The 24,401-nt window shown below is 39.2% G+C and overlaps 2 protein-coding genes across 2 annotated transcripts in view; one reads left to right on the forward strand and one right to left on the reverse strand.

Annotated features, from left to right (window-relative positions):
- opn3 (opsin 3) overlaps window positions 1-541 on the forward strand; it is a 38,771-nt gene extending 38,230 nt beyond the window's left edge. The window contains exon 4 of the mRNA XM_061963823.1: window positions 1-541. This exon is cut by the window's left edge and continues 125 nt beyond it. Within this exon, the coding sequence (XP_061819807.1) occupies window positions 1-145 (145 nt within the window). The 3' untranslated portion in view covers window positions 146-541.
- Window positions 542-10,032: 9,491 nt separating this feature from the next.
- The window catches only part of kmo (kynurenine 3-monooxygenase), a 34,877-nt gene continuing 20,508 nt past the window's right edge, over window positions 10,033-24,401 (reverse strand). The window contains exons 9-15 of the mRNA XM_061962323.1: window positions 15,304-15,425; window positions 14,728-14,875; window positions 14,590-14,647; window positions 14,438-14,520; window positions 11,695-11,796; window positions 11,547-11,606; window positions 10,033-10,477 (exon numbers count right to left, since the gene is read on the reverse strand). Coding sequence (XP_061818307.1) covers window positions 10,340-10,477; window positions 11,547-11,606; window positions 11,695-11,796; window positions 14,438-14,520; window positions 14,590-14,647; window positions 14,728-14,875; window positions 15,304-15,425 — 711 coding nt within the window. The 3' untranslated portion in view covers window positions 10,033-10,339. The remainder of the gene's footprint in view (window positions 10,478-11,546; window positions 11,607-11,694; window positions 11,797-14,437; window positions 14,521-14,589; window positions 14,648-14,727; window positions 14,876-15,303; window positions 15,426-24,401) is intronic.

Below are 24,401 nucleotides of genomic sequence, written 5' to 3' on the forward strand. Positions count from 1 at the left end.
CAGCAGAAACAGACCCAAAAAGAGAGTGACCTTCAACACGTCCTCCATCGTCTTCATCATTACCAGTGATGACTTGCACCGCTTAGACGTGACTTCCAAGACTGCAGAGTCGTCCGTTAATGTCATTCAAGTGAAGCCACTGTGATCCCCAGAGACTGAACTGCCTCAGGACCCGGCGTACAATTCAAAGCCAAAATCCAAAACGATTTTTTAAAACCTGCACAAGACAGTGAGTGTAAATATCTTCTGTTGTGGCTGAAGTTTAGCACCTCTGCAATGCACTTATCCCAGACAGAGTTCATTCTAAAGGCATTTAGTGTAAGTATGATATTCTCATCAAAACGTGACATATTTGATGTAGTTAACAACTTTGTCAACTTTCTCATGCGACAGATGTGTTTAGGACTTTGTTGAGTAGTAGTATGGATTTATGTGTACCACATTGATTAATAAGAAAACAAGCCTTAGCTCAGCTGCCATACTTACGGACACTAATATTATTGTGTATATTGATTCAATAAAGATATCCTATTTTAGACTACCTGGATCCTCCTCTCGATTTTCAATCTAAATCCCCCCAAATATGATGTGGGCAGCCACCGTTGATAATGTGTGACTTGTATGTATGAAGAGTACTGCTGTGAATTCGATTAGAGGAGACACCACTGGGCCCCTAATATGCTCCTGCCAGACGTGTCTTTCATAACCTCCTGGAGGGTCTGTTACGAACAGATACTGATGCTTCATATAGATTTCTAAAGCTGTGAACATATGAGTTGTAGTCGTGTATATCTTCAATTCCTAATGTCTTAGATCATTTTTCAATGGACGTTAACATGGTAGAATTAAATGTAATATATTTTATTACAATAATCTCAACGTCCTACCAAACTTTATTGTTTAACGATGCGATACATACCGTATTTCCTTGAATTGCCGCCAGGTATATAGTATGCGCCTGCCTAGAATTACCGCCGGGTCAAACTCGTTTCGCAAAATAATTAGCGCATGCTTAGCATTACCGCTGGGTCAGAAGTACCGCCGATTCAAACTCGTTTCGCAAAATATTATTTTTATTAGCGCATGTCTAGAATTACCGCCGGGTCAAACTCGTCACGTCACGAGTGACACTTCACCTGTCATCATTTTTAAAATGGAGGAGGCTGATTTCAATAATTTGAAATCACATAAAGGAAGGAAGATAAAGAGCTATTCAGTAGGATTTAAGGTCCAAGCTATTGAATATGCTAAAAAGAACAGTAAGCAGCTATGTTTTATCAATATACCGTAGCTGCGTGTGTTAAATATGAGTCATTAAATGACTCCCGCCTCCTGGTGGTAGAGGGCGCTAGTGATCCTTCTTGCGACTACTCAGCTGCAGAAGAAGTGACAACAAGCAGCAACAGTTAGCAGCGATCGTTTATTTTTTCCTCACGCCTGGACTTTTAACATGGAGGATTACATATCTAAAATAAAACAGTTTTCTAAACTGGACTTTCAATCGAAGCAGGAGGTAATAATTAAAGGAAGATCTCCATCGAGACAGAGAGACTTTTAAAACTGAAGAAAGATAAGGAAGACTTCTATAAACAAGTAATCGATGCTTTTGTTCAGAAGGAGCTGCGCATGGACTTCATTTATAAGTATATGTATGACCATAAAAACGTTTTTTTTATTAAATGTGCTTTTCATGATGGTATCCTTACATCACACTCAAATTTATAAGCGCAGGCCTAAATTTACCACATGCCTTTGGTAAGCGCCGGAGTGAGAAGAGGTTTTAAATTAATTACTGCCCCGGCGCTAATTCAAGGAAATACGGTATTCTTCTGAGGATGTGATGAGAGTAAAAATACATTATAGTTCCGTTTTCAGTATAGTCGCGGCTATCCATACCGTATTTTCTGGAATATAAACCGTACGGGTTTATAAACCGCACCCACAAAATTTTAGAAGAAAAACATTGTTGTTCATGTATTAGACAGACATCACAGACCAGACACTAAGCCGCAGATATATTTCAATACGTTGTGAAATGAGATATTTACACAGACAGATTTTGTAAATGTTTATTTACATACCTTAATTGTTTCCAAATGGCAGTAAAACAGCTGATCTAACAAAACATGAGTCATTGATTTCTTTATTCATCCTTTGTGAGATTTTCTACTTTTTTAGTAAAATTCAAGATGTTTATCTGAATTCTTCCTCCATCTACTTTGTAAACAGTTTGAGTTTGAACAGTTTCTTAGACTGGATCATAATAAATTCCATAATTTTGCCGTGAACGAAGAAAAATCTATAGATTATCCGCAACTTTGTATGAACCGCACGGTTAAAAGCTTGGGGATAAAAAGTAGCGACTAAGAGTCAGGAAAATACGATAATTGGTTTTGTGGTGAATTCGGTGAAGTAGGATTATTGTAAATAGATATGTTTCATAATTAGAGCATAGAAAAACAGTTTTATGACCTAATTAAGTGTTTTTTTCAACTTTATTAATACCCTGTAAACTTTAAATAACACCCATATAGTCATCTTTACACTTGTTTCACCCAAAAAAGTAGCTTTGCGTGTGTTCTACTGTGGATTACAGTACTCACCAGTAGCCTGGAGGATCCTTCAAGCGTCACCGATATTGCTGTCACCCAGCCACTACTTGGAAATACTTCATCACATCCTGGGTTATTCTTCTAAGTTAGAACTGGACTTCCATGTGCTAAAACCACTGGTGTTGTTACCTGGTCAACCTGACGGTCACAGCTACAACCATTACCTGTGTTGTTAGCATTCTGTGTTAGCATTGCGTTCCTGCGTTGTCGTTCCACATCGCTCATGCCAAAAGCTCCCCAATATTAATATCACTTAGCATTGCCCGGACAGCTGCTGATAGCTGATAACTGTCTTGTTAGCTTAAGATGGTGCACCGGCTCTGGTACGTCTTGCGTCTCGTCTTTTGACATGGCTCAGGTAGATGGCTCACCAATTTGGAGATGTGTTGTGCATCAGTGAAGTGAATCAGAATTTTTTCTGCCAAAAGTTGATCAACTTGATTGTCGCGAAGAAGATAAAGTAACACAAATATTAGCCGCTTGTGTTGTTGTTAGCATGGTTCCCCTCTAACCCGGAAACAGAAGTCCTGCTTAAGATAATAATTGAAAAAAGGACAAATACCTCAAATGTGATACATAAAAATATTAAATACCATTTAAAGGTATTATTTGCAACTTTTCACAGTAACATTTTTCAAAGCAAAAAAATAAGACCACCACCGGCCAGCTTATGTTACCATTAGTGGTTTAACAGAGCACATTTGTTTGACAATTGTCAATGTTTTTTACAATTACAAAGTTTATGTAATAAAAGTTTTTTATCAGCCCGAATAAAATGATTGGTGTTTACGGCTGTCACTCACCCGATCTTGCCAACATGTACGCGCCATGAACCCGTGCAAACATACAAAAGCAGTCCAAGAGAAGCAATGAACAATTTGCAGTCATGTTGTTGTTATGATAACGCTAGCTATCCAAATTGCTATTATTAGCTAAGAACACTAATGTGCGTGCACGTGTTACGTACGTACTGTACCTAATTACGACATTACGTACAAGAAGCCATGACAGTGGTGTATACCGAGTAAAACACATTGAAAAGTTGGCGACCTCTAGGCATCTGTGTGAATGTAGCAATCAGACCCCTTTAATTTAACACTTAATTTAGGCCAAATATTATGCTGTAATTCATTTTTTTTAATCTGCAATGTTATGTAGCTGCAATGTTTGAAACGTGATGTGGCGAGGAACGACAGGACAGTAGATCCTGAAAAAGGTCATAAAGATGTCTTTGTTTGACACACAGCTCGCTCCTCCCCCTCCAAAGCCTCCTGCTAGCTTGACCTTGACGCTCTCTGATTCCAGATCAACATTTGCAATAAAAGTGACTGTGGTAATTGTTACAGTAGATTGATCCCCAAACCCCTCCTTGTGTCTCCTCTATTGTCATTGTTCACTAGCGATGGGGGAAGCTAACACACTAAATGGACTAAAGCACAATCTCAGTTTAAGCCCTAAATACACTAAGGGGGGGGGGGCACAGATTAGGTGACCACAGATGAAGCGCTAGCTGTTCAAAGTCGGGACCTGGGATGGACCACTCATCTGTGCATCAGTTGGGGACGTCTGCACTGCTGACTGTCTCCACTCAAGATGATCTCCTGCTGGCCCCACTATGGACTGGACTCTCACATTATTACTAGATCCACTTGACGTCCATTGCACCGGTTGCCTGGGGGGGGGGGGGGGGGGGGGGGGGTTCTCATTGTTATCCTATTGGGTTAAGTTTTTCCTTCCCCTGATGTGGGATCTGAGCCGAGGATGTCGTTGTGGCTTGTGCAGCCCTTTGAGACACTTGTGATTTAGGGCTATATCAATAAACTCTGATTGATTGATAAGGCAGGGGTGCCCACACTTTTTCTGCAGGCGAGCTACTTTTCAATTGACCAAGTCGACGGGATCTACCTCATTCATATATATAATTTATATTTATTTATTTATGAAAGAGACGTTTTTGTTAACAAGTTAAAGGTGTTTAATGATAATACAAGCATGTTTAACACATATAGATTCCTTTCTTTCATGAAGACAAGAATATAAGTTGGTGTATTACCTGATTCTGATGACTTGCATTGATTGGAATCAGACAGTAGTGATGATAACATCCACATTTTGAAATGGAGGAGAAAAAAGTCCTGCTTTCTGTCCAATACCACATGAAAGTAGTTGGTTTTTGCCATCTTATTTGTCCAGCTTCCATACTCCATTTTATACACTTTACAAGAAATACATTGGCGACAAACTCCGTAGCTTGCTCGCTTGTGCACGCTCGCTTTCTGAGACTAGTGCAGGCAGGATGAAGTAGGGCTTTTATTGTGAAGACAGGAACTGTGCAGTCGGTCTTTAGAGTTTTGACGGCAGGTACGGCGCCAGAGTCTGTTGAAATAAAAAAGTGTTTCTCGCCCTCCTCTCGGGTCATTTTTTCCTAATAATGATCTGGCAGCAGCCAGCGTAATCTCACGAGACCCTCGGGTGCCGTAAATGTCAATCAAGTGACGAAAGTGACGTCTTAGTGAAGATTGCTAATTTTTAGGTACATTTATTTAATGCCTGGCTGGCGATCGACTGACACACTGTGTCTCCACGATCAACCGGTGGCTCGCGATCGACGTAATGGGCACCCCTGCACTAAGGCTATGTTCACCCTGGAAGTCAATTGTGTTGTTCATGCCCATATGTGACATGTATCTGATTTGATAATGTACATGTGAAAACTACAATTCTGTTTTGTTTTGTTTTTTTCAAATCTGACCTAGGACTCTTTCGATTTGGATATAAATCTGATATGTACCCGTTGCAACTGTCTGCAGTTTGAATGTTCTGACTTGTCTACGTCATCAAAAGGTGACAAACGTCCCCATTTTTGACTGACACCAACACAAATCAGGGCCATGTTTATTTCTTGTTAGCACAGAGCTCCACGTGTGACGTCATGTTCACGCCAGTTCACGGACGCAATATGTTCATATTAGACAAACGTAAAAGTCACATTTTCAGGGCTGCAGAGAACATTCATGTTTTTAAGAGCATGCTTAAGACCCACCTTTTTGATTTGGCTTTCACCTAATATGAAGTATTTTATTGAAGTCATTTGTATTTTACTTTTTATCCTATTAGTTATGTAAGATTGTATTTACTTCTATTTATTTATTATTTATATACTGTATATAATTTATATTAATCTTCATATGTCTTACTTGTCTTTTATTATTTATCTCTATACATGGTTATTATTTTACAAGTTTTATAATTTTTATTTTCCAACGTTCCTCAGATGAGTCATCTGCCTCAGGGGTTATTGGCCGTGCTTGTGGGGGCGCCTTTGTGTTAGCGTCATGGTGGCCATGGTCTGAGGACCTCCTGGTGCACATGGCTCCTGTGATAGTGTTTACTCACATTTCTCCTCTGTACTCAGCCATGCAATCATTGGTCCATATAGTTGTATGTGTTTGTGTGTGTGTGGGTGTGTTTGTGTTTGTGTTTTGTATCTATATCCGTGCATACGTATGTGATAATGAGGGATATGGGTCACCGGGGTGTTGTTTTAACTTTGTAAAGCACTTTGCGTTGCATTTCTTTTATGTATGAAAAACGCTTTATGAATAAAGCTTGATTTGATTTGATTTGATTTGTTGTTTATGTGAACAACTACCAGTGTTGGGACTAACGCGTTACAAAGTAACGCATTACTGTAACGCCGTTATTTTCGGCGGTAACTAGTAGTCTAAAGTTATTTTTTATATTCATTAACTCAGTTACCGTTACTACATGATGCGTTACTGCGTTACTTTACGTTATTTTTTATGTAGTATCGGCTAGAAACTGAGAAGATCTGAGTGTGTTTTATTGGAGAGCTGCGGTGTCGTCCTTCTGAATCTTCCTGTGTCACAAGGGGGAAAAAAGAAGAGGCACGCTGTGTGTGTTTCAGCAATTCAAATCTGCTGAAACAGCTACAAAAACAACATGCTTCGACGAAGCTAGTAAAGAGAGACACACTTCACCTCCAACTCCACCTAAGCAACAGCGGCTGGATTTTAACGAAGGGACTGCTAGCCAGGACAACATTGATAGAGCCATTGCAGTGTATGTGCTAGAAGCCATGCAGGCTATTTCTACAGTGGAGTCACCCGCTTTCAGCAGCAAATTAGCATGATACCGGGCGTCAAATGGCACGGAAAACATGTTCAAGTACCTGGACAGTGAGGACATAAACATGGAAAGCGAGCTAAAGAAAACACTCCAAACTCTGCCTCTGCTCATCATTCAGCACTGAAGGTACAGACTCTGTCAATTCTCTTATATACTCTTTCATTCTAGACTTCTACAGTGTTTGATTATCACATCACTCCAAATGTATAGACTATAAAGTTCACAAACATAAAGAGGGATCCAAGTGGGCCAGGCCAACCTTTCCTTATCTCTAAACTAAAACTGGGGAAATGTGTAGTGTGCTCTGGGCTTCAGACATGATTTTATTTCAGAATTCTTTGAGAGAAAAAAATGCCTGGTTAGGCTTTGTGTATGTAGTGTGTGCCTTCCTTGCTTTACAGCTATGCTGTTATTATGCTGTTTGTTACTTATGTATGTTTTGTTGCAGCTATTTAAAATAGTTTTGTCAATTTGTTCTGGCCTGAAATAAATTGGCCCTTTGAAACATATCTTTGTCTTTGTGTGTTGTATGTAGACCACATTGCTTAGCAGAGTTCAGTGATGCAAATGCATGTCAAGTTGATCAACAGATTGTATTATTCTCCAGTGCAATAACAGTACTGAAATGAAGGCTAAAAGGGCATTAATGGGAGCCTTAAAAAAAAGGGGGGGAAAAAGATGTAACTATATAGTTACTTTTCACAGTAACGCATTACTTTTGGGTGAAAGTAACTGAGTTACTTTTGAAATAAAGTAACTACTAACTGTAACTAGTTACTGGTTTTCCGTAACCAACCCAACACTGACAACTACATAAAAAGATTTGATCTCCCAACAAATCTGAATTGGGCATCATACTCTGCAGTGTAAACGTAGCCTTACTCACACGCTCATTAAAAACATTTAAAAAATGTTTTCATAAAAATACATGTACTCATTACCAATTAGTGATACTGAAAGGTAACGGTTTAGCTTTTAGCCTTGTTGGCTAGCACTACAATGACGCTTCGGTCTGTTCGGGCTATGCTATTTGCCGTTTTCCCGGTTAGCTGTGGTGCTGGTTAGCCAAATCTATATAACCCCCACACTACTTGCCTGTCGTATCTCCATTGACATTTTATAATCATATATTACTTTGTGTCGACCTCGGTGAAAGTTTTTAAAAAAGTACACTGTGGAAGTTTGTGTTGTTGGTCTGATGGATGCAGAGGTTTCAGGCAAAAAAAAAAAACATTCAGAAGACCGAAGCAACCTGATTGGCAACCAGGGACAGGTGCGTCCTTATTGCCAATCAGTGACAGGTAAGGGAGCCAGAGCTTAGAGTAGTAGCAAATGGAGGCAAACAGGAAGGGCAAACAAAAATAAGAACAATGGACAGGAGATAAAACAAATTAGAAGAAACTAATACAAACCGTCATTTGAGATATTGACAGTCACATGTTTATGCTGTTGTACAGCATGTTTGCTATTAAAGAAAAAAAATGTGATGATTTCTCATCACATATGCATTAATACCGATTGCGGGGGAATGAAAAAAATCTGTGAATTTGCTGGGTTGCAAATGCTGTCTCACCATTATGCAGAGAGCATATGTATATTTGTTGATGAGCGGCAGTGACAGATTTAGGATTTAAGAAAATCTGGGGTTTAGCCAGATGGATTTGTTATCATGTGCTGGTGCTATTTTAAAATTTTTATTTTTATTGAAACGGCATGTAAACTTAAAATTCTTAAAGCAGCTAAAAAACACTGCAATACACTTATAAATGAATATGCTTTCATGAAGCAAAATTATATTATCCAAGCTTGTTTGAATTCTTCCCATGTAACTATGCAGGGATATTGGTGTATTTTTATTATTTGGACGAACAAAAAAAGATTTGCAACATTATTTGATGGTGCTATCATTCACTTTCTTGGTTACATAACTTAACTGATAAGTAAACAAAATGTTAGCAAACCAGCACAATAACGTCCACTGCTGAATCATCACCCGTTTCATTGCAGTTGGTGTTTTTGATGATGAATCGCATTACTTTTTAATTAAAAAATACTTTCTAAATCCTAATATTTAATTTAATAACGCTCTAATGTGTGAGGATCACGGGCAGCACGCTGGAACAGGGGTTAGTGCATGTGCCTCACAATACAAGGGTCCTGAGTTCGATCATGCGCTCGGGATCTTTCCGTGTGGAGTTTGCATGTTCCCCCCGTGACTGCGTGGGTTCCCTCGGGGTACTCCGGCTTCCTCCCACCTCCAAAGACATGCACCTGGGGATAGGTTGATTGGCAACACTAAATTGGCCATAGTATGTGAATGTGAGTGTGAATGTTGTCTGTCTATCTGTGTTGGCCTTGTGATGAGGTGGCGACTTGTCTACCGCCCGAATGTAGCTGAGATAGGCTCCAGCGACCCCAAAAGGGACAAGCGATAGAAAATGGATTGATGGATGCGTGAGGATCAGCTGCTGAAGCATATGCATGCATGCTACTGCCTCTCTGTTGGATCCCAGTACGACACGATGCTTCTGTGAGGTTTTTTTCCCCTCCTCAAAAGTAAAATTTAGACTTAGGGCTTTTCAAAATAAATCGCTGGCGTAAGCCGTAGTGTGCCGCCCCTGATAAGCGGCATGATGGCGTAGTGGTTGGCACTTGTGTCTCACAGAAATCCAGGTATGATTTTCTGTGCTTGCATGGGTTTTCTCCAGATACATCCCAAAAACATGCACGTTGAATGCTCGATAGCCAATAGTGTGAAATGTTGTTTATATATACATGTGTGCAGTAATTGGCTGAGGACCAGTCCAGGATGTTTGAATAAAAAAACAGTCTGACATTTAGATTGAATACAATCTTTTAAGTGATATATCCCGAAACTAAAATCTTTGCTCCAAGTAATAACCAACTGGCAAATATTTTATAACAATATTATAACAAATGTTGTGAAAGTGGGACAGACAGCAGGTGGAAAAAAGAGGCTTCCCAGATCACACCGTGCTCACCAGAGGTAATGCAACTAATGATGATAGATGTCCCAGGTGATCATCCATCATCTCATCTGGTGCATACTCCCATGTTTTATGGAGGCAATACGCACACGTTTCCCATTTTTACACATTATTTTAAGTATGATCCTGAATCAATGTATTAAAGAGGTAGTTTTCTATTTATCATTGTTACGTTAGTTTGTTTTTCCTATTAATAAGTATGGATTTTGAAAATGGAAAATGTTTTATTGAGATCTGAGATGGGTCACTGAAGAGGCTTACTATTGAAAGAAAATCAAATGTTTTTTTTTATTTCTGCAAATAGAGTCCGTTGTTCAAATAGATACAAAAGATTCATATTTATGTCAATTATTCAACATTTGAAACCTGCCTTTGAGCTACCTTGTTTAATAATTTTCACATTTCTGATTATATATCATAAAAATCATCAACAAATGTACCACTGGGCCTATTTTCCCAATATTAATCAGTTAAATTGAGTATTATGCTTGGATACATGGTCTCTCTGAGTTAGAAACTTTAATTACTGCAATGTCAGGTCAGAGAAATAGTACCAAATACTCAGGAGGCCTAAAATGGCGTGATCTGGTTCCACACTTTCTCCATGGCGATGCAGAGCTTGTTGATCTCTGGGGGATATTTGATGAGCAGGTAAGATCCACCCAAAATTGCTCCTGTACCACCAAACAACAGACCACGATTTATCACCTGTAAAAATATAAACAATAATACATTTTCATTTTGAATTCATTGGAGTTTGAAAATGTGAATATTCTCAGTGTTTGATGCTCATAGCTTTAGGCAGAGGTTTGCACTTATGGATTCATTTGATTCAATGTTTCCCTGCTTTTTGGAGTTATAGTTATGTAACTCAGATGAAAACTTCATCTGGGTAATTTACAAAAATAATTTACGAGTAAAATTACATCTAGTCAGTGTTTTTTTCGACTTATAAGGTTCAATGTACTGCCGATATTGCTGATTTCTCTCCCTCACGGCTTGTAAACGTCACTTTGTCCGTTGTAAATATCGCTACAAGTTCAGACAATTAACAAAAAAGGTGAAACAAAAATCCCGCCTCGTCCATTAGGCCAAAATCCATTACTGAGGGTCTGTTCAAACAATTAAGCACATGTATGTTCAAGAAAAAAAAATTTAACTACCGGTATATCTAGTGCTGCAGACTTTGCAGAGTGTAAATTAAATGCTCAATGCTATGTTATTATAAGACGTAGGACCTGATCTACAAACGTACCAATGGTTTGTGTGTATTAAAACATGTGCAAACTTAGTAACACACACATAGTTAATCTACTAAATGCAGGTTAGGGTTAGGATTTCGTCTCTTAAAGTGGTCATATTAGGTCAGGCCTGTTCTTTTTGAAAAACTTACATGTTAAAATTGTGTTGTTTTGGGAAGGCCAAGCGTCAATTAATTTCAATGGGCAGAGCTGGTTTGAGATACAAGTGTTTAGAGTTACGAGCTCAGTCGCTGAACCAAACGTGCTCGGAAGTTGTGGTAATATGGTACTTTAATTAATCTATCACCTATACTGTATGAAAAAAAAATTCATGCAATATGCATTTTCTTGCGGGCTGTATCATTCCAGACACAACACCGCTGTGCCAGCTGTGTTCTGAAAAAAGGTTCTGTTCACTAGATCGCCCTTCAAAATAGCCCAGAAAAAGTGGTACATATTATATTTGTGTGCTGCATATTCAACGATATGACGAAATGCCACAGGTTGGACCATTAGATGCCGTAAATGAGGCGTACTTTGTCTTGCCAGTGCCAGCGCGCTACAGCTTCATGATATCGTGTCCTGGTGAATGTAACCTGGAGACAGTGGAGAAAACAAGTTTTAAATTATTAGATGATACATGATATTCCATATACTGTATTTTCTAGTATATCTTGTACTTGCCATTGTGTAAAGTGGGATTATTTTCTTTGGCATAAGAAAGTGGAGGATGTTATCAACACTTTTTCGGAAAAGGAACCATTTGGAATTGACATGTGCTCGCATCTGCAAAACAAACAGGGTGTGGGTTTGTTCATTCATATTTTAATCTGGGAAAGCGATCTCGCCACCATATTGAAATATTAGCACTCAATTAGATCAAAGAGCTAAATTTTACTGTCAAATTTAACATCGACAACAGGAAGTCTGTATCAAGAACTGTGGTGATGCCTCCTGTACCACCGACATTATGATGTTCCTCATTTGAATTTTACATGAACATTGCAGTCTGTCTACAAAAAAAGCAATGCATAAATTTGCGTATCATGTCATTATAGTCATTACAGTTCCTTTGCTCCACTATAGTGGCACCAAAAGCTATTTGCTTACCCTTGTATATATTATAAATACAATTGCTTTGGATCATTTTAATGACTTCAGGGGTACATTCTAATGCACAGCGCTACTTAGTTTGGTGTTCATATACCGTATTTTTCGGAGTATAAGTCGCTCCGGAGTATAAGTCGCACCGGCCGAAAATGCATAATAAAGAAGGAAAAAAACATATATAAGTCGCATTTTTTGGGGAAATTTATTTGATAAAACCCAACACCAAGAATAGACATTTGAAAGGCAATTTAAAATAAATAAAGAATAGTAAACAACAGTCTGAATAAGTGTACGTTATATGACGCATAAATAACCAACTGAGAACGTGCCTGGTATGTTAACGTAACATATTATGGTAATAGTCATTCAAATAACTATAACATATAGAACATGCTATACGTTTACCAAACAATCTGTCACTCCTAATCGCTAAATCCCATGAAATTTTATACGTCTAGTCTCTTACGTGAATGAGCTAAATAATATTATTTGATATTTTACGGTTATGTGTTAATCATTTCACACATAAGTCGCTCCTGAGTATAAGTCGCACCCCCGGCCAAACTATGAAAAAAAACTTTGACTTATAGTCCGAAAAATACGGTATTCATAATGGTTGTAAACACGTGCTTGCACAATCACTATGTTTACTGTACATACACACAATATTCTTATGTTAAAGGTTTTTGAAACATCCATCCATCCATTTTTCTACTGTTAATCCTTCTTGGGGCCACCAGAAGGCTGGAGCCTATTTTAGCTGCACTCAGGCGGAAAGTAAAATGTGTTTTTCTGATTGCCAATTTCAAATCAATGTAATTTTTGGAATATTAAAACTCGATTTGGGCCCTCAGCATGTGTGTGTATCATTCCAAATGTAAAGTCATGTAAAAACATAAATCGAGAAATGCTACCTTAATATAACATTAACATGGATCGGTTCACCGCCGCGTGTGACGTAACTGTGATGAGAATCAAGCATCAACCAAGTACGAGTACATGGTTATCGCCCGAAAAAAAGGTGAAGTGCCATTTCCAGGTTGGGGAGGAGATCTTGCCCCAAGTGGAAGACTTAAGTACCTTGGAGTCTTGCTCACGAGTGAGGGAAGAGTGAATTGTGAGATCAACAGGCGGATTGGTGCGGCGTCTGTAGTGATGCGGACCCTGTATTAATCCGGCATGGTGAAGAAGGAGCAGTACCGTAAGGCAAAACTTCTAATTTACTAGTCGATCTACGTTCCCATTCTCACTTATGGTCCTGAGCTTTGGGTTATGACCGAAAGGACAGGATCACGTGTACAAGCGGCCGAAATGAGTTTCCTCCGTTGGGTGGCGGGGCTATAGAGCGATTTCTATTCGGGCTCCAGTACTATGGAATGCCCTCCCGGTAACAGTTAGAGATGCTACCTCAGTAGAAGCATTTAAGTCCCATCTTAAAACTCATTTGTATACTCTAGCCTTTAAATAGACCACCTTTTTTGGACCAGTTGATCTGCCGTTTCTTTTCCTTTCTCCTCTGCTCCCCTCTCCCATTTGGGGGGGGGGGGGCGACACAGGTTCGGTGGCCTTGGATGAAGTGCTGGCTGTCCAGAGTCGGGACCCGGGGTGGACCGTTCTCCTGTGCATCAGTTGGGAACATCTCTGCGCTGCTGACCCGTCTCCGCTCGGGATGGTTTCCTGCTGGCCCCACTATGGACTGGACTCTTACTATTATGTTGGATCCACTATGGACTGGACTCTCACAATATTATGTCAGACCCACTCGACATCCATTGCATTCAGTCTCCCCTAGGGGGGGGGGGGGGGGGGGGGTCACCCACATATGCGGTCCTCTCCAAGGTTTCTCATAGTCATTCACATCGACGTCCCACTGGGGTGAGTTTTTCCTTGCCCTTATGTGGGCTCTGTACCGAGGATGTCGTTGTGGCTTGTGCAGCCCTTTGAGACACTTGTGATTTAGGGCTATATAAATAAACATTGATTGATTGATTGATTAAAGAGGTCCTATCCTGTTTATTTCATGGTCTTTTAAAATTAAGTTGGAACCCAGTTTGGCACAAAAGTAATTTTCTTTGAACAAAATACTCCATGAATCTGAAGTTATGTCGAGGTAGATTAGCATTTTTCTCCTTTTGGCTCGACATGCTCGGATTCTGCAACCAGCTCCCGACTTCGCCTAGCGTGTTGCCATTGGTCAGGGTTCACGTGTCAGGTCCAACATTGGCCATAATATTTGCTAAATATGATATAATGCAGTGTTGTATTTTAAAGTGTGAGGTCAAGTTGAACACATTATTAGTAAATAATCATGCATTACTTCTACATAGTTGTACATGGCCAGGTCTGCGATTGCATGGTCATCAGGAACTCTCACTCTGGTGTATTCAGGCAGCACAGCACCTGTGCACATTCCAGAAGCAAACACTCAAAATTTCTTGAAACTGTCCCGTGTCGCCTTTTTGCATTTACCGAAATCCTCATTGAACTGCTCCATCACTTCATCAAAGACGATGCAGTCCTCAAAACCCTACAAAGTGTAAATCGATAGAAAAATATAAATTTAAATCCATATTTGAATGTGTTCTTTCATCCTCTTGGTGCACTTACAGCGTTCATCCCCTGTCCGTAGAAAGGCACCACTGCATGTGCCGCATCACCCATAAGGACACATTTGTCTCCGATGTGATACGGGGAGCACTTAATGGAGACCATGGCCTGGGCAGGCAGTCGGAAATAATCCCTTTTGAGAGAATCACTGGTAGGTGCGAATAGGAATATAATAAAAACGGTTAGACTTATTTGTTTGGACAGCTGCATCCTTGCAAACAATGCACAGGTAGTTTTGGATGGCTTCGTAAGGCATCTTTCCCATCTGAGTAAACTAAAGCAGGTGTGTATAGAGTTTGTTTACACAACCAGAGAGAAGGACTAAATCACACATCGGGTTGTCCTCCGAATGATGGCAGTCTATGTGCTCTGCCTGACAGTCACAACACATGCTTCACCTCCAATTAAAAGCAGCCCGCACAAAGACATGCAACAGCCAGACTTCAATTTCATGCGTCACAGACCTTGCTCGGCTGGAGTCGAGGGGATGAGAGTATTCTTAGAATGGATTGGTGTGATTGAATGGGGGGAAACAAAGGCAAAGGAGGGAGGGGTGGAGGTGAGAAAGTGGCTTACACTCCTATCAATGGTATGGCGTCAGGGAAGTATTCCTGGAAAAACCCAATGACTTCATTTCCTGTGGTGATCTTCTCAAACTCTTCAAAGGGCATGAAGAGAGTGCAGGTAAAAGTCTTGTCCTATAAAAACAAAATTATTTTAGCTCCTCATTTACAAAGTGACTCATGAGAATGTTCATTCACTTATTTACAAATCATGCCTCTCTATTAAGGGTCAAGCCTCACTTCAGGTTCAAAGTGTACTATGTACAAACCCTGTTTCCATATGAGTTGGGAAATTGTGTTAGATGTAAATATAAACGGAATTCAATGATTTGCAAATCCCTTTCAACCCATATTCAATTGAATACACTACAAATACAAGATATTTGATGTTCAAACTCAAAAACTTTATTTTTTTTTTTGCAAATAATAATTAACTTAGAATTTCATGGCTGCAACACGTGCCAAAGTAGTTGGGAAAGGGCATGTTCACCACTGTGTTACATGGCCTCTCCTTTTAACAACACTCAGTAAACGTTTGGGAACTGAGAAGACACATTTATTAAGCTTCTCAGGTGGAATTCTTTCCCATTCTTGCTTGATGTACAGCTTAAGTTGTTCAACAGTCCGTTGTGGTATTTTAGGCTTCAAATGCGCCACACATTTTCAATGGTAGACAGGTCTGGACTAAAGGCAAGCCAGTCTAATACCCGCACTCTTTTACTATGAAGCCACATTGATGTAACACGTGGCTTGGCATTGTCTTGCTGAAAAAAGCAGGTAACGTTGCTTGGATGGCACATATGTTGCTCCAAAACCTGTATGTACCTTTCAGCAATAATGGCGCCTTCACAAATGTGTAAATTACCCATGTCTTGGGCACTAATACACCCCCATACCATCACAGATGCTGGCTTTTCAACTTTGCGCCTATAACAATCCGGATGGTTCTTTTCCTCTTTGGTCCGGAGGACACGACGTCCACAGTTTTCAAAAACAATTTGAAATGTGGACTCGTCAGACCACAGAACACTTTTCCACTTTGTATCAGTCCATCTTAGATGAGCTCAGGCCCAGCGAAGCCGACGGCGTTTCTGGGTGTTGTTGATAAACGGTTTTCGCCTTGCATAGGAGAGTTTTAACTTGCACTTACAGATGTAGCGACCAACTGTAGTTACTGACAGTGGGTTTCTGAAGTGTTCCTGAGCCCATGTGGTGATATCCTTTACACACTGATGTCGCTTGTTGATGCAGTACAGCCTGAGGGATCGAAGGTCACGGGCTTAGCTGTCTACGTGCAGTGATTTCTCCAGATTCTCTGAACCCTTTGATAATATTACGGACCGTAGATGGTGAAATCCCTAAATTCCTTGCAATAGCTGGTTGAGAAAGGTTTTTCTTAAACTGTTCAACAATTTGCTCACGCATTTGTTGACAAAGTGGTGACCCTCGCCCCATCCTTGTTTGTGAATGACTGAACATTTCATGGAATCTACTTTTATACCCAATCATGGCACCCACCTGTTCCCAATTTGCCTGTTCACCTGTGGGATGTTCCAAAAAAGTGTTTGATGAGCATTCCTCAACTTTATCAGTATTTATTGCCACCTTTCCCAACTTCTTTGTCACGTGTTGCTGGCATCAAATTCTAAAGTTAATGATTATTTGCAAAAAAAAAAAATGTTTATCAGTTTGAACATCAAATATGTTGTCTTTGTAGCATATTCAACTGAATATGGGTTGAAAATGATTTGCAAATCATTGTATTCCGTTTATATTTACATCCAACACAATTTCCCAACACATATGGAAACGGGGTTTGTACATCTTGAAGTCAAATATTGTGTTGATCTAGAGCCAACAATAGATAGTCAGCCTTGTTTGAAGAATAGTTTTGTTTTTTTTACTAGGAAAGCATTATAATCATGAACTTCAAAAAGTACTCAAAGACGAGCATGACATTGTATTGGAAACCGCATTATGATGATGAACATTACAACCATCATGTTGCAAACTCAAAACACAACAGGTAGACGACTACTACTACAGAGAATAATTACAGTAAAAAAAAACTAACGCTTACAATTACACGTAACCGTTTAGAAAAGTGTTGCAACGCATGCTGGGAAGCACAATACCTACTATGAAAGCTGCCATATAAATAAAACTAACTAAAATTAGAGTACAGTCGTCCCTCGTTTATCGGGCCAATTGGTTCCATGCACGACTGCGGTCAATGAATTTTCGCAAAGTAGGATTATTCTTAACATTTTCATAGTTATAGGATAACAAACTGTTTAGAGCCTTCTAAATACGTATTTTCATATTATTAGAGCCCTCTAAACATTAAATAACACTGCAGTTGTTGGGGAATTTTGCCTGTCGTTCACAATCATTATGAAAGACATGAGGACGGATGTATTTTTGTATGCATTCTAACTTGTAAATAAACGTGAAAAAAATTCCACTTACAAGGGAGCCAATGGTAGGTCCTCTACTCCGCTTATAAAACCCTCTAAATAACCACCAATAAACCGCCAACAATAATCCATTTACATTTTGTGACTTAAATATTAACCAAGTATTACTGATATTGTCATTATAAGCGCTAACGCAGACATACTATTTATAGCGCTGCAGTAATCACAAGTGGTGCCAATGTTGACATCATCGAATGGTAAACTGCTTGCTCTCTTCTCCGCTTTTGAACGTTAATTCTAGATCATAAATAATGCCTCTCACCTGGACGGTAGAAGCACGAGGATGTAATCCGACATGTTGGTACACTTTGAAAGCCAATATAATCCCGGAAATGGCGAGAACGACACGAAAAGGATCATGAGTCATTCATCATTTAAACGGTAATATAACAAGATTCTGGCATTCGGCATCCTAATGACATTGCACATTAAGTGATGTTTATATATGACAATATAACCTGGTCCCTACACACCGGAGCTCTTGTAAAAAGAGCTCAGCAGCGCATGCACTTTTTGCGTCGGACGAAAAGAGCACAGCTCCCTCCCCCCATTCTCACCACATTCTACAGAGGCACTATAGAGAGCCTGCTGACCAACAGCATCTCTGTCTGGACTGGAGCATGCAATGCCTCAGACTGGAAGTCTCTCCAGAGAGTGGTGAGGACGGCAGAAAAGATCATCAGGACTCCTCTTCCTCCTATCCAGGAGATCGCAAAAAGCCGCTGCCTGACCAGGGCTCAGAAAATCTGCAAAGACTCCTCCCACCCCCACCAAGGACTGTTTTCACTGCTGGACTCTAGAAAGAGGTTCCGCAGCCTCCAAAGCAGAACCTCCTGGTTCTGTAACAGCTTCTTCCCTCAAGCCGTAAGACTCTTGAACGCATCATAATTTAATTAAATTATCCCCTCAACTCCCCCCAAAATGGATTAACTCGCTGGAATAAAAAAGACAATATAACATACATCCATAAACGTGGACGCATGTGAAAATGTGCAATATATTTATCTGTACAGTAATCTATTTATTTATTTATATATATATTTCAATCAATCAATCAATCAATCTTTATTTATATAGCCCTAAATCACAAGTGTCTCAAAGGGCTGCACAAGCCACAACGACATCCTCGGTACAAAGCCCACATACCAACTTATATATATTTATTTAATCTATATATATATTTATATATGATTGATATATATTTATTTATTTATATATGCACCTTATTGCTTTTTTATCCTGCACTACCATGAGCTTATGTAACGAAATGTCGTTCTTATCTGTGCTGTAAAGTTCAAATTTGAATGACAATAAAAAGGAAGTCTAATTCTAAGTCTAAGTCTAATGTTTGTTGGCTCTCATAAAGTCTGCAGTGAGCATTAATCAATGATGTAGTGGAAATAAAAGCGAACGTTGTGATGCGTTTTTGAAATTAATGCGCTGCGTATGCTTAAAATGATTAAAATACGTAAATTATCAATCTTATTATAAATGTGCCTGTTACTACATTACATATATACTTACAGCATGTACATAAAACCTTAATGGAGGTGTTTGGATGTTTTTAAGGGCTTTATAGGCAGAATAGAGCGACTCCCCTAGGCTGCATTGTAAGCGGACTTTTGATCGCATTTATTTAATATTTAGAATGCATTAAAAAAGAAAAGCATATATGTTCCTGTTTTACATAAGGATTGTGAATAATAGGCATAATTCCCCCCAAAAAAGCAGTTCCCTACAATATTGTATTACATAAAATACATAAATAAAACTTAATTTAACACTTAATTAAGGCAAAAACGTATAGAATGTGCTTTTGAAAAAAAATATATATATATATAAATACCTTTTTTTAATATGCGATATTGCTCATATTAAAGCGAGGGACAACTGTATCGCCAACAAATGTTGACCTCGCCCCAAAGTTGGTACAGTTCCATCTATCGCCATTTATTCAAGTTTGGGAACGGCACCAGTCCAGAGGTCCGGAAGTGGCCTGCTAAAATCTAAACACGTTTGTTAAAGCAGAGCAGAGATATTTCCTTTTGGTGGTTAATGAGATGACATCACAGCATATAACCCTGTTAGGTAGTCACAGCACTGATATGACCTTTATGTCAGCACTGAAATATGCTAACACTGACGATGCTAATTAGCATCACATGACATTTAACACTGAAATCGGGCCTTTTTCATATCTGCTAATGGCACTGGATGGAAAAGGATTGTCCCCACTGTGAATCATCTGCAGAACAATGTTAAATGCAGAAAGTAGAATTTTAAAATGTGAGGATGCCTTGACCTGGACAATTTAATGTTTTTATGCTTTTAATTAAATGAAAAATGGGAGATAAGACACTTGTTGTTTGTATATCCAAGAACGTTTTTTAACAAATATTGCTATTATTGGTTGACTTAAGTGTGTAGAGTTTAGATGGACCTGTACCAACTTTGGGGCGAGGTCAAACTACCTAGCCTAAATTGGGGGCCCTAAGCAGAATATTTTTTAAAACATCCCATCAGTCTGCATCCCAGTAAGAGCAGACATTGTACATTAAGTGATGTTTAAATATGTCTGGAGTGTGTAGATCTTGTTCAGCACTTAGCAATACTGCTACATGATGCGTAGTATTTTCCTAAAGCTGCATCTCTTTAGCACATAGCTTGTAAAACTTGTAGCTCATCCTACCTGGCTCCTTATATGTCTGTAACTATACGCTGGCTAAGGTTAAACTTCTACAGAATCTGTAACTTTGTAATGCTGGATCCTGGATGTACACATATGTGTTATGATCCGCTGCCCGGATCATATTCTGTTTGTTTTCAAGTCACTTATGTTTTCAGCACCTCTTGAGTTTGTTTGTTTCTGTTGCCATGACTGCAGATTACAGTCACCTGCCTCTGGTTAGTGTTCCGGACACGCACCTGTTGCCCGGGCACTAATCAGAGGGCTATTTAGTTTATGCGCTGGCCTCACTCGGTCTGTTGGTCTTGTTGGCTCCCATGCAACAAGTTACGCTCTTGGTTTCGCTCATAGTCTGCATTTTTGATACTAGCATCTTTTGGCTACCCTTTTGTTTTCCGTGCCGTGGGTACCGCGCAGCATATTTTGTTCTGCAACGAGAATAAATCATTTATTCTCACCTGCAAGCCGCTTCCTGACATCCCTCTGCATCTTGAAAAGACGACCTTAGGCATCACAATGCCACGCAAGCGTAACACATATGTATATTGAGGATAAAAGGCTTTCTATTCTATATCATATAAATAACTCCACTGCACAGCTGTTTCGAGTTGTAAACAATAGAAGTTCAAGATGGCTAAAGAGTAAGCTATTACAAGCTATTTTGTGAATGTAATAAATAATGGATTGTAATACTAACTGCTCCATTGCCAAACACAGTAGGTACTGATCCAATTAAAAGCAGTTTTTAGGTAAATCATTATTTTTTTGCCGCAGCCCGGTGACGCTATTGTCTTTAACTTTTTACATTAGAAGGCTAAGCTAGCTACACAATAATATGAGCTAACATTGCCAACGTATCATTCACACATTTCTAACCAACTTATTACTTATTGTTTATTGAGGATCCCCATTAGCCGACGCACAAACGCCTGGCTTGTCTTCCTGGGGTCCTTTTCAAAAGTTCAAGGTAAAATAATAATACACAGATCCAGTTACAAAACAAATCCAATTCCAAATAAAGGAAAGGGAAAAGGAAAAGGAAAAGAAAATTCTCAAAATAATAAAATAAAATAACAGTACACAGATACAGTTACAGAACATACGCAGATACAGTTACAATAAAAGACAATGAAACTATCTGTTTCATTGTCTCTTCCATTGCCATAAATTGTAGACACAAACTCAACCATTAAAATTAGCTTCAAGGACAATCCATCTTTATCCTGCTGCAGGTTCGTGAAGCATACACGAAGAGAGACTTCTTATCAGTTAAAGGCACATTGTTCCCAAAGAAGACACTTTAATTCGATGATATGACGCCAGCATATCCCGGCTGTTTGAGACAACTAAGGTTAAAAGAAACCTCCTGAAACAGTTGACTACAAAAGCCATCTTTTAGTATGTCTCTGATGATCCTAATAACCGCAAGTGTCATTTAAATACATTAAAAAATTGCCAATAACACCAAATAACAGTGGAAAGTTGTACTAATCTGTTAGTTTAAGCTTGAAAGTTACTAGTGCTAGCTTAATAGCATGTAGCATTACCTTCTTCTATTGTATTTACATTCCCACATAGCTAAAAAGTCTGAAATGACCACAATTGCCCCCTAGTGTACGAGAGGCACACTGCCTATGGCCAACAGTCACGTTAGAGATAAGAGCATGAGAACTACAACTTCACATGTAGGTGTGAAAATAGAAGAAACTGAATTATTTGACAAATCAGACTAATTTAGAAACATACTGACTGTAAAAAGTGACATGACGTCAGACAAGGCAGCACAAAACCTTCGATGATTGCTTCCAAACTAGTAAAAATAACATTTATCTTATGTGCCTACAGGAATTCCACTTCCAACTAGAGAAACCATATTGCAGTAAATTGTATATGATTTTTATGTTTTACACACACACACTTACGCACACACACACAAACTAAGGTTGTAGTCCAAGAACCAGTAAAAACATTAAGAAAAGTTATTTACAAGTAGTAGTATTTTCACACATACTACTACTTACTCTTACTCAAGTAATTATTTTGATGACTACTTTTTACTTTGACTTGAGTCATATTATTCTTAATTAACGGTACTCTTACTTGTGTACAATTTTTGGGTACTCTACCCACCTCTGGACCGACTCATACTCAGTGTTGGGTTAGTTACTGAAAAGCAGTAACTAGTTACAGTTATTAGTTACTTTATTTAAAAAGTAACTCAGTTACTAACTCAGTTACTTACACCAAAAAGTAATGTGTTACTGTGAAAAGTAACTATTTAGTTACTTCTTTTTTTTAAGGCTCCCATTAATGCCTTTTTAGCCTTCATTTCAGTACTGTTATTGCACTGGAGAATAATGCAATCTGTTGATCAACTTGATATACATGTGCATAACTGAACTCTGTTAAGCAATGTGGTCTACATACAACACACAAAGACAAAGATATGCTTCAAAGGGCCAATTTATTTCGGGCCAGAACAAATTGACACAACTATTTTAAATAGCTGCAACATAACATACATAAGTAACAAACCGCATAATAACAACATGTCACAACATAGCTGTAAACCTGGCTTCACCCAAGGAAGGCACACATGACATGATTATATGTCAGCACACATACTGCTATTCACACGCCTAACCAGGCGTTTTTTTCTCTCAAGGAATCGTGAAATAAAATCATGTCTTCAGGAGATCAACACTGTACTGAAGCCCAGAACACTCTACGCATTTCCCCAATTTTAGTTTAGAGAAAAGGAAAGATTGGCCTGACCCACTAGGATCCCTCTTTATGTTTGTGAACTTTATAGTCTATACATTTAGTGTGATGTGATAATCAAACACTCTAGAATGAAAGAGCAACAGTATATGAGAGAACTGACAGAGTGTGTACCTTCAGTGCTGAATGATGAGCAGAGGCAGAGTTTGGAGTGTCTTCTTTAGCTCGCTTTCCATGTTTTATGTGCTCACTGTCCACTGTGTCCAGGTACTTGGAAAATGTTTTTGTGCCATTTGCCATTTGACACCCGCTATCATGCTAATTAGCTGCCTGAAAGCGGGTGACTCCACTGTAGAAATAGCCTGCATGTATTCTACCACATACGCTGCAATGACTCTATCAATGTTGCCATGGCTAGCAGTCCCTTCGTTAAAATCCTTAGGTGGTGGTGGAGGTGGAGGTGGAGGTGGAGGTGAAGTGGCATCGGAGTCTGTGTCTCTCTTTACTAGCTTCGTCGAAGCATGTTGCTTTTGTAGCTGTTTCAGCAGATTTGAATTGCTGTTTTGGGCAGTAGATAGGATCTTTGATCCAAGACACAGCTTTCCTTTAACTAAAATGTTCTTTTCTTTGGGCTCGACAAAAGAAAAGTAGTGAGAATATCTCCATGTTAAGAAACTCGACATCGGCTACGCCATGATGTCTTGTTAGTAAACACAGACACGCCATGCCCCCATGCCCCCCACCACCACCACACACACACACACACAGAGCGCGCCTCTTGTGACACAGGAAGATTCAGGACGACACAGCAGCTCTCCAATAAATCACACTCAGATCTTCTCAGTTTCTAGCCGATACTATATAAAAAATAACGTAAAATAACGCAGTAACGCATTATGTAGTAACAGTAACTGAGTTACTGAATACAAAAAATAACGCATTTGACTACTAGTTACTGCCGAAAATAACGGCACTACAGTAACGCGTTACACAGTAACGCGTTAGTTCCAACACTGCTCATACTACACACTGCAAAATGTGACATGACATCACACGAGGCAACACAACTCTCCCATCGTTTACCTTACAAACTATGAAAAACGACAGTTACTGTATATCATGCACTGTCGTCTGTCAGTAGAAATGTCACATTTCAGCCGACAAGAATTCCACTTCCAACTACAGAAAACATGTTGCGGTCAATTGTAGATGTTTTCGTTTTAGCTG

The sequence above is a fragment of the Nerophis lumbriciformis genome, linkage group LG02 (genome assembly GCF_033978685.3).
Source record: "Nerophis lumbriciformis linkage group LG02, RoL_Nlum_v2.1, whole genome shotgun sequence".
In the NCBI taxonomy this organism is placed as follows: Eukaryota; Metazoa; Chordata; class Actinopteri; order Syngnathiformes; family Syngnathidae; genus Nerophis; species Nerophis lumbriciformis.